The sequence below is a fragment of the Rhinopithecus roxellana genome, chromosome 10, assembly GCF_007565055.1.
Source record: "Rhinopithecus roxellana isolate Shanxi Qingling chromosome 10, ASM756505v1, whole genome shotgun sequence".
Classification (NCBI taxonomy): domain Eukaryota; kingdom Metazoa; phylum Chordata; class Mammalia; order Primates; family Cercopithecidae; genus Rhinopithecus; species Rhinopithecus roxellana.
This window is the reverse complement of record NC_044558.1, coordinates 59134429-59147217: the sequence shown is the minus strand read 5'-3', so window position 1 is coordinate 59147217 and position 12789 is coordinate 59134429. Positions and strand designations below refer to the sequence as shown.

At 46.4% G+C, this 12789-nt stretch overlaps 1 protein-coding gene across 1 annotated transcript in view; it reads left to right on the top strand.

The window, feature by feature from the left end:
• Positions 1-12789, top strand: part of ACVR1B (activin A receptor type 1B) — a 46655-nt gene that overhangs the window by 23192 nt on the left and 10674 nt on the right. The window contains exons 2-7 of the mRNA XM_030939419.1: positions 1033-1272; positions 2070-2318; positions 6732-6962; positions 9567-9734; positions 11070-11226; positions 12662-12786. Of these exons, the coding sequence (XP_030795279.1) occupies positions 1033-1272; positions 2070-2318; positions 6732-6962; positions 9567-9734; positions 11070-11226; positions 12662-12786 (1170 nt within the window). The remainder of the gene's footprint in view (positions 1-1032; positions 1273-2069; positions 2319-6731; positions 6963-9566; positions 9735-11069; positions 11227-12661; positions 12787-12789) is intronic.

Below are 12789 nucleotides of genomic sequence, written 5' to 3'. Positions count from 1 at the left end.
GACCTCAGTGTTCTAGTGGGCAAAGCAACACTCCTGCCCATGCCAAGAGGTCAGAGCTAGGTTAGTCTCATGGGAGACAGTGTTGGGGAGAACCAACTGCTGCTGTCTGTGCTATTCTTGTTAGTTGAATAAATAAAGGATTTCAGATTCCAGGGCTGCTGAAGAGCTTTCAGAGGCGCCAAATTCATTTGCAGTAATTTCCTGTCAAATGGGACACACTTATGTGTGATACTTAACCAGCAAAACTCATTAATCCCAGAGGTGATTGTGTACACTGCCTGTTTGAAAAAAATTGTGTGTGTGCACACACTCGCATACATGAACGCATGTGCATGCTATCCAGGAGCCTTTCAGGATGGGTTAAATGTATTGGGCACTTTTAATGCATTATCTCACTTAGTTGTCACAATACCTTCACAAGGGAAGCACTCAAGTTCTTCTCTTTAGAGGATATCCTTTGTGCCCCTCGTGAATGAGAGGGGCACCTGACTTGGACTACTAAAGGCAGGAGGGCGATAATGGAGTGGTCAGGGAAAGCTTTTCAAAAGAAGTGACATTTGAGTTGAATTTTGAAGGATATGTAAGAATTAGGCAGGAAAAAAGCATTGCAGCAAAAGAATGTGTGAGAGCATGCATGCTGCAGGAAGCCGTGGGCGTGCTTGGTTCCTGCTGGGGGAGATAGGGCTGGTGATAGCTCCAGGAACCCTAGGTGGCTCTGCATGAAGTGGGGGGCAGCCCTACATTCTCCAAAAGGAAGATGCTTTCCTCTTGTCAGGCATCTCAATTTGAAGAAAAGGTAGTTCCTCTGTCTCTCACAGGCATAAAGTAGAGCACTTAGAGGATAATAGTGGAGCCTCAAAAGCTCAATAAACAGGTGAAGTTGTGCTCAGTTAAGGATATCTGTTTGGCCCCATCTCTATAAAAACTGTTTTGGAACATCAAGTATGCTAAGGGGTTATATTCTAAGTTTGGAAAAGGACCCGCAAAGGATCTCACCATTGATGTCAATGTCTGCTCCCCAATTTCCTACAGCTTTGCTGTGTGCGTGCACCAGCTGCCTCCAGGCCAACTACACGTGTGAGACAGATGGGGCCTGCATGGTTTCCATTTTCAATCTGGATGGGATGGAGCACCATGTGCGCACCTGCATCCCCAAAGTGGAGCTGGTCCCTGCCGGGAAGCCCTTTTACTGCCTGAGCTCAGAGGACCTGCGCAACACCCACTGCTGCTACACTGACTACTGCAACAGGATCGACTTGAGGGTGCCCAGTGGTGAGTGCATGCCCCTGTTGGACTAGTGGCTCAGCTTGGAGGTAGGGCACCCCGTCGCTTCATTTTTTTCTACTCTTGCCCACTCGCTTGGTTTGACGATAAAGATGCCTTTTGGATGCTCCCCAAGGTGACAAAGGCTGGGGTTTCTCAGGAGTTGCTTTTGTAGATTAGAGGGGGAGGAAGCAGATTTTCAAGTTAGTCCCAGAGGTGCCAGCAGTGTTTTGAGTAGTGGCTGAGCAGCCATAGGCAGTGGTGAGGAATGGAAGAACCAGGCAGGGATCCCCGCGGGAGGATGTGGGACTGATCCGGAAAGAGATGGCCCCAGAGCTGAGCAAAGGTGACTCCTCAAGGGAGGATGATGGTCAGATGTGAGAAGGGACCAGAATAGAAAAAGGCCAGTAACCAAAGCTGAGAAGCAGCACATACCACCCTTTTGCAAGTCTTCCATTCAGGAGAAGGAGAGAAACTAGAGTGGAGCTTAGAGGAGCTGTGGGAAGTTAAAGAGCAGAAACAGGCATCTGTGTAGGGGCCTGAGGCAGGTATAGTATCATGAAATGCATGAGATTACAAAGTGGGTTGTGGGTTTGACTGGAAAGAGGTGCCTTAACTAAAGAAGTTGGGTATTTGAGAGCATCTAGGCAGACAGACTAGCCCAGGAAGATCAGAGAGATCAAGGGAGCCTGAACATGTCGACAGGGAAAGGGTTCTTTTTCACTCTTCACTTTGTGGGAGGTGTTTTTACTCTTTCTCTTGTTTTTACTTCTCATTCTTTCCCTCTCCTCTCTCACTTGACCCAGGTCACCTCAAGGAGCCTGAGCACCCATCCATGTGGGGCCCGGTGGAGCTGGTAGGCATCATCGCCGGCCCGGTGTTCCTCCTGTTCCTCATCATCATCATTGTTTTCCTTGTCATTAACTATCATCAGCGTGTCTACCACAACCGCCAGAGACTGGACATGGAAGATCCCTCATGTGAGATGTGTCTCTCTAAAGACAAGACGCTCCAGGATCTTGTCTACGATCTCTCCACCTCAGGGTCTGGCTCAGGTACTGAGTTCTCCAGGGCATCGTGTCTGTGGTTGACTTTAATCAGTTTCCCAGAAGGATAGCGTGCTTATAGAGAAGGCTGGGGGCACTGCATTTGTTTCTGCCAGCATTGAGTCATTTGGTTTCCTAGTTCCCCTTCCTTTGGAGTCGACGTGTAATAAGATAAGATAATGGATTCACAGAAAATCTCTCATTCCCTGGGATTCCCAAGTTCTAGTACACAATTATCCACTACAGAAGTTCTGCCTCTCTAAGCTTTGCAACTGTACGTACATCTATTAAAATTTAGCTGGTTCCACCTGAGCAGTAGAGTGCTCAATTTCGGGGCTCCTTTTGAGAAACAGGAGTGTGCGAGATTCCTGTGAGGTGGTGACAGCTAATCATTGATCTCTGAGCAACCACAAGGGAGTTTAAGGACGTCCAGTAAAGCTTAGAGTTGGAATTTGGTGAATCATTGACTTGTACCAGTTGCCCAAGGGTTTTTGGTGGGGGTGAAAATAAAGGCAATGTGGGCCTCCAGCATAGCATCAGCACTATTTCCTGTACTGCCTTTTGTTGACCAAGTCTTTCTCAGATGAGGGAAATGAACCAAATACTAGACCTTGGCATAAGACGAGAATTGAGGATGAAAGGGCTTGTTGTTTAGGTCTCAGGGTATATAGCTCAGCTAGCTATTAAATGTGAACATGAATGCAGAAGAATTTTTTTACTTACTTACTTACTTATTTATTTAGAAACAGCGTCTTGCTCTGTTTCCCAGGCAGCAGTGCAGTGGCACAGTCTCCGCTAACTGAAACCTCTGCCTGCCAGGTTCAAGTGATTCTCCTGCCTCAGCCTCCTGAGTAGCTGGGATTACAGGCATGCACCACTACACCAGCTAATTTTTGTATTTTTAGCAGAGACAAGGTTTCGCCACGTCGGCCAGGCTGGTCATGTGTTCTTGACCTCAAGTGATCCACCTGCTTCGCAAATAATTTTTTTAATGAAGATAAACCATTATTTTTGTGACAGTGGTATTGCATTCCTTTTTTTTATTTTTTATTTTTTATTTTTTAGATAATGGTCTCACTCTGTTGTTGCCCAGGCTGCAGTGCCATGGTGCAATCACAGCTCACTGCAGCCTCAACCTCCTGGGCTCAAGAGATCCTCCACCTTAGTCTCCTGAGTAGCTGAGATGTCAGGCATGTGCCACCAAGCCTGGCAATTTTTTTTTTTTTTTTTCATTTTTGTGGACGGTCTCACTTTGTTGCCCAGGCTAGTCTCAAATTCTTGACTTCAAGTCCGTTCTTATAAAAGAAAAAAACATCCACAAACATCACTGTTGCCATTCTAGCTAAAACACAGAGGATCTTATTTGTGAGAACTTTTGCATGTTTTTATATATGTTTCCTTGACGTGGGACAAGACTGTTGTTCTATGGGAAAATTATGCCGTCAGTCATGCCCAGACATTCTGCTTGACACGGGAGTACTTTGAGCTGTGACATCTCCTGAATTTCAGTGGCTTTGCTTTTATTAAGCTCTGCAGTAGAGAGCACCAAAATGATGGATGTATTTAAAAGCTGCATATTTTTAGAAACAGTAAAAATCTAGGGCTCGTTCCTTGTTGAAAGAGGTAGGGCAGTGGTTAGAACCTCCTGGCTGACTGTGGGAATTGATTTGCTGCTAGAGGAGGGTAGATTGGGTTTTCCAAAGTATTTTTAAGACCCGGACCAGCTGAAACAAGGGAAGGGCCATGGTAGTTGTTTAGTCATCTGTAGCAAAATAACTATTTCCCTCTGAGTGGTTTAGTATATTCTTCATTCAGAATATGCAGAACTTCCAAGGTGTTAGGTTTCTGATGATGTGGTTTTTAAAGTAGTAAGTCCATGCTGCTCATATGACTTTCAATTCATTTAAATAAGTATATACTGAATACCTTCTGGGTGATATAGTTTTAGACAGATTAGAAAGAGGCTGACCCGGCTGGGTGCAGTGGCTCACACCTGTAATCCCAACACTTTGGGATGCCGAGGCAGGCGGATCACGAGGTCAGGAGATCCAGACCATCCTGGCTAACACGGTGAAACCCCATCTCTACTAAAAATACAAAAAATTAGCCGGGCGTGGTGACGGGCGCCTGTAGTCCCAGCTACTTGGGAGGCTGAGGAGAATGGTGTGAACCTGGGAGGCGGAGCTTGCAGTGAGCCGAGATCACGCCACTACACTCCAGCCTGGGCGACAGAGCGAGACTCTGTCTCAGAAAAAAAAAAGTCTGACTCCAGGATTGGATCAGAGATACAGGAATTGTTGGGAACCCGAGTCTCACAGAGGAGGGCACATTTAAAGGTGTCTTGAGGCTGGGCAGCCACACCTAAAATCCCAGCACTTTGGGAGGCCAGGGTGGGCAGATCACATGAGGTCAAAAGTTCGAGACCAGCCTGACTAACATGGTGAAACCTCGTCTCTACTAAATACAAAATATTAACCGGGTGTGGTGGTGCATGCCTATAATTCCAGCTACTCGGGAAACTGGGGCAGGAGAATTGCTTGAACCCGGGGGGCAGAGGCTTCAGTGAGCCCAGATCATGCCATTGCACTCCAGCCTGGCAACAAGAGCAAAGCTCCGTCTCAAAAAAAAAAAAAAAAGTCTGGTCACGGTGACTCACACCTGTAATCCCAGCACTTTGGGAGGCCAAGGTGGGTAGATCACCTCAGGTCAGGAGTTCGAGACCAGCCTGAGCAACATGATGAAACCCCCATCTCTACTAAAAATACAAAAATCAGCTGGGTGTGGCGGCGGGCGCCTGTGATCCCAGCTACTTGGAAGGCTGAGGCAGGAGAATTGCATGAACCTAGGAGGTGGAGGTTGCAGTGAGCCGAAATCATACCATTGCATTCCAGCCTGAGTGACAGAGCGCGACTCCATCTCAAAAAAAATAAAATAAAAAAGGAGTCTTAAAGAATGAGTTGGAATTTTTAAGAGAGACGAGGGCAAAGAACATTCCAGGCCAATGAAAATAGCTTCAGTAAAAAGACAAAGACATGAAGGTCCACTGTATGTTTAAAGAACCTTTATGATAAGGAGACCAGCATGATGTGCTTATGCTAGGGAAGCAGGGGGAAGTCAGGCTGGCCCTGGTGTAGAGGACCTTGAGGGCTGACCTTTATCTTATAGGTAAGGGGCTTCTACTGAAAGTTTCCGTGTGGGAAACGAATGTTCATTTTTTCGTTTGGAAGGAATTCTGGCAGTGGTGTGGAGGATGAATTCATTCACTACCAGCCTTCTTTTGGGAAGGGTGGGGTGAGGCGGGGTGTGTGTGGGTGCACAGGGCAAGAGCAGGCTGAGATGGGAGGCAGAAGACCTGTTGGAAGTCTTTTAGAGAAGGTCCAAAAGTAGGACAGGCGGACAGAGATGGAGAGGCGGGGGCTAATTTGAGAAACATTTTGGTGGTTCTATACTGTTGTCATTAAAAGCATAGATTATAGAGTCAGACAGTCCTAGATTTTAAGCCCTGCTTTGCCACTTAACTGCTTGTATGAATTTGAATATTACATAACCTCCTGTATGAGCCTTAGTTTTCTTGTTTATAAAATGGGGATGATAACAGTGCCTTACCTTCCAGGTGGTTTGGGGAAGTGAGATAATTTATGTAAAGCCCTTAGCATGGAGCCTAATGCATAGTAAGCATGCAGTAAATGGTAGTTCCCATCTACCAGACCTAGGGATTAATAATGTATTTATTAATTTGATTGGGAGTGGGAGTAAGAGAGTTAAGAGTCAGTTGTGATGGTAAGGGTGATTAGATACATACAGATACATTGAATGAGTCAAATGAAGCAATGTTGAGTTTTATAAAGACAGTAAAATTAATCTTAGACTAAACATAGATAGTCCTCCATTCTACCTCTGGAGTTGTGCTTGGGAGCAGAGCTTTGCTCTCTTTGGAGGTGGGAACCCATGGGCCTCACAGCACTGCCCTCTAGTGACTAATAAGCAGAACAGCCAGAAGGTGGCCCCCAGCACATGAGCCTCCACTTTCATGTTCTCTGCCCTCTTTCCTTCCTCCACCAAAATAAAGCAGATGTGGGTGGATCGGCCCACAGGTGGCTGGCTGAAGAGTCGGTAAATCTGGTCAAACATTTACGTTCATCTATCATCCATGCTTACTGAGAGGAGAAATTGCGTAGATAAGGAGTAGCTAATCATACACGTTTCCCATTTGTGTTCACTCTTTGCCCCTCTCTGCCTGGCTCAGGCCTCTGGTAGATTACCTAGAAACGTGCAGGAGCAGCAGCAGCTCTCCATGGTTAATGCACCAGTGTAGGATGAAGACACCATGTTAAGGGTCTTTCCATTGTGCCAATTAGTGTGGGAGTTGGAAAATTTGTCAGATTTGCAGTGTCAGATTTCTTCCCATTCTTTGGTCCACAGGGTTACCTCTCTTTGTCCAGCGCACAGTGGCCCGAACCATCGTTTTACAAGAGATTATTGGCAAGGGTCGGTTTGGGGAAGTATGGCGCGGCCGCTGGAGGGGTGGTGATGTGGCTGTGAAAATATTCTCTTCTCGTGAAGAACGGTCTTGGTTCCGGGAAGCAGAGATATACCAGACGGTCATGCTGCGCCATGAAAACATCCTTGGATTTATTGCCGCTGACAACAAAGGTAAGGGCTGGGCTTGGATACAGCATTCCCAGATGGAGGATGCCAGAGAAAGTGCATAGCTATGGGATGCACAGCTCTGTTTGCCTTCATCATTGTAACCCATAGAAAGAGAACTTGAATAAGGTCAAGGTTTCCACACTTTTCTTAAGGTGTGGAGCCTTTTATTCCATGAAAAGCTTATACAGAAATCCAGGTTATCAAACAAATAAACAAGGAGTTCTTACTCAGATAAACAAGATACATCCCCTTGCCCTATGTGCTTAATTTCTCTTTCTCCACTCACCCAAACCCACGTCCAGTGTAGTTCCTGCAGGGAGTTCCGTAAGCTTATTTTGAAAATCACTGTGATGGGCTGGGCACGGTGGTTCACACATGTAATCCCAGCACTGTGGGAGGCCGAGGCAGGCAGATCTCTTGAGGTCAGGAGTTCGTGACCAGCCTGGCCAACGTGTTGAAACCCCATCTCTACTAAAAATACAAAAATGAGCTGGGCAGTGGTGACACGCACCTGTAATCCCAGTTACTCAGGAGGCTGAGGCAGGCCAATTGCTTGAACCCGGGAGGCAGAGGTTGCAGTGAACTGGAGGTTGCAGTGAGCTGAGGTCGCGCCACTGCACTCCAGCCTGTGTGACAGAGCGAGACTCTGTCTCAAAAAAGAAAGAAAAAAGAAAGAAAATCACTAGGATGAGGAATTGTGGCCTCAACCCTGGCGGGGAAGGATAACGACAGAAAAGACTGTAGTCCACAAAGTGTCACCTAGTGGCCTTCAGACTCTGCTCTTGGTCAGTCCTGTCCCTGAGGATTCTTCTTTCCTTCTTCCTCTCCTTTTTATTGCTTTAGTTTTTGAGTCTCTTATGTGCCAGGCACCTCCCTATGTTTGAGGACATCATTAGCAAAGCACGACGAGTAAGGGTGATTAGAGGAGGTAAACATGAGTTGTTCTGTTGAGCACAAATTGGGGCTGACTCACACCTGAGCCCGATGGAGACAAAGGTGGCAAGAGTTCAGGAAGGAAAACCTTCCTTGCAGGGAAGGGCACTGCAGACCTGTGCAAAAGTGAGGTGTTTGGGGCCCTGCAAGTAACTTGGATGGCTGTGGGTGGAGAGACAGGCAGAGGCCAGATTGTGAGGGGCCTTTTTGAGAGGATTGTATTCCATTCTGAAGATAGTGGGTAGTAATTACAATTTCTTTCATTAATTCTATAACATTTATTGATTGCTGTGGGCCAGACCTCTGCTGGCTGCTTGGACCATCACACATAAGAGCAAGACACAGTCTCTCCCCTCACAGAGCTCCCAGGAAGAAGGGGAAGTGGCACCCGGAGTGTAGAGAGGACGCCATGAGTGGCTGGTTCGCATTGTGGAAGGGTCTGTCTAGCAGTTGTGACATGGCTTGCTCCTGTGGCACAGTGCAATTTAGAAGTTAGTGTCTAAAACGCTATCGCCTTTTGGTAAAGTTTAAATCTTACATGTTTTAAAAGGATCAAATCATGTCTTCTCTTCAAACGTATTGGGAGGGTGCTCAGGACTTTGGGACTGGTTAGAGTGCGAGAAGCAGTGTGTTGGGTGGGCCCCTTGTTTGTGATAAGAGAAGCCAAGATGTGTGCGTTTCCAGGATCCATTCCCTTTATTGATTCTGGCAGCTTGTGTGGGTAGGGATCTGGCTTTCAAAACCCACATTAAGGCCAGGGAAGGGGAACAATCGGACTCCCTCGTTCTTTCCTTTTTAACATGATGTGTATATAGTATGGTGCCCTGGAATCAGTGCCAGCCTGGAATTTTGGAGATTTCAACTCAATTTCCAATTCTCCTATTGACAATGGTGTGGCTTAATTCGATTCCTGGCTTTGGTGTTTTCTTTTTCTCCCTCTCCTGCTCTCCTCCTTGCTATCCCTAGTATAAAAGAGAAAATAAAGTGTATGCACTCTACCTTCCATTGCTCCTCTGAAGGATGAGATGCCTCTCTGGGAATACTTGGAAGTGGGCTGTTCATGCACTGAAAAGCATTTTTTGGCCTGGAATCCAGTAATGCATAAAGGAGATCTTTCCTACTCACAGAAATACCATAGCCTGGTAAGAACAACAGACTGAAAAGAAACATTACAGATGAGACATGTGCTGTGTTTGGTCTGTGTTCAGAGGATCGCTGGGACACAGGAGGCCCTCCAAGGCTTTCCTGCTTGGTGGTGGTGGATCCAGCTCATTGTGGTTCTCCTGTGCCCATGAGCAAGTCTTGGTCAGGATCAAAGCAGTGCTGCAGACAAAGCTGGTGATAGCTGTTACTTTCCCTAGGCATATGCCTCCTTTTTCCTGAGTATTTCATATTTCAAATTTGACATAATATTCAGAATCTTACAGCTCACCTAAAAGAAATCAGGAGCCGTCCTAAGAAAGACATGGTGTTCCCCTGTCCTTACTGAGGTCCCAAACTGGTAGACCACTATAAATGAAAGGACGCTAGATGGGGCATTAGGGGGCGTGGGGGTGGGAAATGTGAATTCAGGAGTCTAACTGGATTTTGTATTGTACATACTCATCCTTACCAACTTTCACCGTTTTGCTGATAGTTACGCATTTTCTGGAACTCATGTGTGGTTCTCTGCAGATAATGGCACCTGGACACAGCTGTGGCTTGTTTCTGACTATCATGAGCACGGGTCCCTGTTTGATTATCTGAACCGGTACACAGTGACAATTGAGGGGATGATTAAGCTGGCCTTGTCTGCTGCTAGTGGGCTGGCACACCTGCACATGGAGATTGTGGGCACCCAAGGTGAGTGGACTAGCGCAGGAGCGGCAAAGTGACATAGGCATGAAAGGTCCGCACCATCCTGATTTAGTTCCTAGAATACCTTTTCACTGAGGAAGTTGGGGCTGGACCTCAGGAACTCTAGTTTAATTTAAAGGAAAGGAGGTTTGAGCTTCACTTAAGTGAGGTATCTACAGGGTGTTCCCTTCACCTCTGTCTTTAGAACTCCCTCAGGAACCCTATAATATCAATATTCAGCTACTTGTCAATCAATGGCTTGACGTAGTCATTTGTTATGAAGGAGTAATCATCTTAGAATCCCACAATAGACATGAGAAAAAGTGGAAGTAAAAAGATAAACCAGTGTACTGGGAACATGAGTTTAGTGATTTCCATGTTCATTGATGGGGACAGCTGGCTTAAAGGCCACTTGGTGGATTAGATGCTGGGCCTTACTAATCTGGGAAGGTTTTCCTGGAGGAAGAAGACCTGAAGCTCTGCTGCTTGTTGACTGTCATGTCAGCCCTTTGGGAGATCCTGGATCTTGTCCAATGGCAGGTGTGATCCCTGACGCCTGGTTGACCAGTGCCACAACAGAAAATCACCCATGGGGCCGGGCGCGGTGGCTCAAGCCTGTAATCCCAGCACTTTGGGAGGCCGAGACGGGCGGATCACGAGGTCAGGAGATCGAGACCATCCTGGCTAATACGGTGAAACCCTGTCTCTACTTAAAAATACAAAAAACTAGCCGGGCGAGGTGGCGGATGCCTGTAGTCCCAGCTACTCGGGAGGCTGAGGCAGGAGAATGGCGTAAACCCGGGAGGCGGAGCTTGCAGTGAGCTGAGATCCGGCCACTGCACTCCAGCCTGGGTGGCAGAGCAAGACTCCGTCTCAAAAAAAAAAAAAAAAGAAAATCACCCATGAAAGTTGGGTCCTATTCCTATAGCCTGTGCAATGCCAGTTCTCATCATCGGGCCTGTTTCCTTCTGAGAACTAGGAGGCATTGTAGCAACTTGCCTTCAGTCCCTCAGCACTTCTATACCTGAGCATATTTGCTCAGGGAAGACGAGTAGTAGTACTAAATATTAATACAAATATTAGCTAAATACACATGTCCTTTTGTGGTCTCAGCTACATGAATGCATTTAATCCTCACAACAGTCCCATGAAATAAGTACTGTCATTCTGATTTTATGGATGAGAAGACTGAGGTACAGAGGGGTAAAGTCACTTTTCCAGGGTCACTGGATTAGCAGGAGGCAAAGCCAGGACTCAAAACTATACAGTCTGGCTGGAAAGTCTATGCTTTTAACATTTATATCATCTCTCTGTAAAGATCCCTGTTTTTTTCTCTGCCAGGGAAGCCTGGAATTGCTCATCGAGACTTAAAGTCAAAGAACATTCTGGTGAAGAAAAATGGCATGTGTGCCATAGCAGACCTGGGCCTGGCTGTCCGTCACGATGCAGTCACTGACACCATCGACATTGCCCCAAATCAGAGGGTGGGGACCAAACGGTAGGAGAGCCTGGGCCTCTGCCCTTGCTAAGCAGCTTCTACTGAGTATCCCATGTGTGCCGTTTCCCATATGCACAGGAGAAGGAGGTGTTGAAAAAGGAGGCGAGGACCTTGTTCTCAGCCCACTGAAAGTTGAACATGCACTCCCCACATTGGAAAGTTACACCACTGCATCTAACAGATACAAGTACTGAGAGCACAGCTCCATGAACTGTATGCACATTGGTGTTGGTGGTATTAAGGTCAGAGAGAAGGACAATCTGGAGCAGGATTTAGAAGGATAGCAGGCAACAGGTGTGGCTCGGGAAAGAGGGAAAACACTGCCATCTCCTGTGCAGAGAGCTGTGAAGGAGGCGGGGAGCATGTTGTGCTTAGGGACTGGAGAGCAGATTTGCCAAACTATAGCAGAGGTAACCTAGGATGGGCTTGCTTCCCACTTCCTGCAGAAGTGAGGTAAGAAGTAAGGAGCTGTGATTGCAAATTGACTTCATGAGTTGGAAATGGGACCGCCTTTTAATAGAGTGGAAGAGGTGGAAATCTGTTTGCTGAATCTAAATGAATTTCATTAAGATGATCCCCTGATTTATTGTGGGGGCTGGGGTGGCTGGAATCCTAGTAATTACTCATAATTACTACTCAGAGTCATTAAGGGTGCTGCTGACCACCTCTAGAATTAATTTTGACATATCTATAGTCAGGTAAGATAACAAAAGTAGTTCAGAATGAAACTTAAGCCCAACCCATCACTGTGACTACATTCAATAAAGTGAAAGACTCTGGTATCAACCAAATATTATGTACTGTTACTGCCTCTGTGACCCACGTTACAAGTAGTTCTGCCAAGAAGTCAGAACATGCTTCAAATAAACAAATCTTTTCTCTCTGTTTTTTTTGAAATGGAGTTTCACTCTTGTTGCCCAAGCTGGAGTGCAGTGGCACAATTGCAGCCCACTGCAGCCTGCACCTCCTGGGTCCAAGTGATTCTCCTGCCTCAGCCTCCCGAGTAGCTGGGATTACAGGTGCCCGCCACCACGCCTGGCTAATTTTTTGTATTTTTAATAGAGATGGGGTTTCACGATGTTGGCCAGGCTGGTCTCCAACTCCTGCCCTCAGGTGATCCACCCACCTCAGCCTCCCAAAGTGCTGGGTTTACAGGCGTGAGCCACTGCACCTGGCCAAATAAACAAATCTTAATGGTTAAAAATAGAGATACACATCAGAGTAGCCTGGTATTGCCAAATCTGTGCTGAAGTGTTTAGAATCAAATCTAAAACATGGGAGTTTGCAATGAAGAGATGTGTACACTTCTTCTCCCCCAAGGGACTTTATCAGGATGATATTCTTCCACATTCAGAGGGCCCCTGAATCAATACTTTGATTTAAAGAGAGCAGTCATCATTTTCTGTGCGTGACCATGTTTGTTTTGCTATTGCAGATACATGGCCCCTGAAGTACTTGATGAAACCATTAATATGAAACACTTTGACTCCTTTAAATGTGCTGATATTTATGCCCTCGGGCTTGTATATTGGGAGATTGCTCGAAGATGCAATTCTGGAGGTA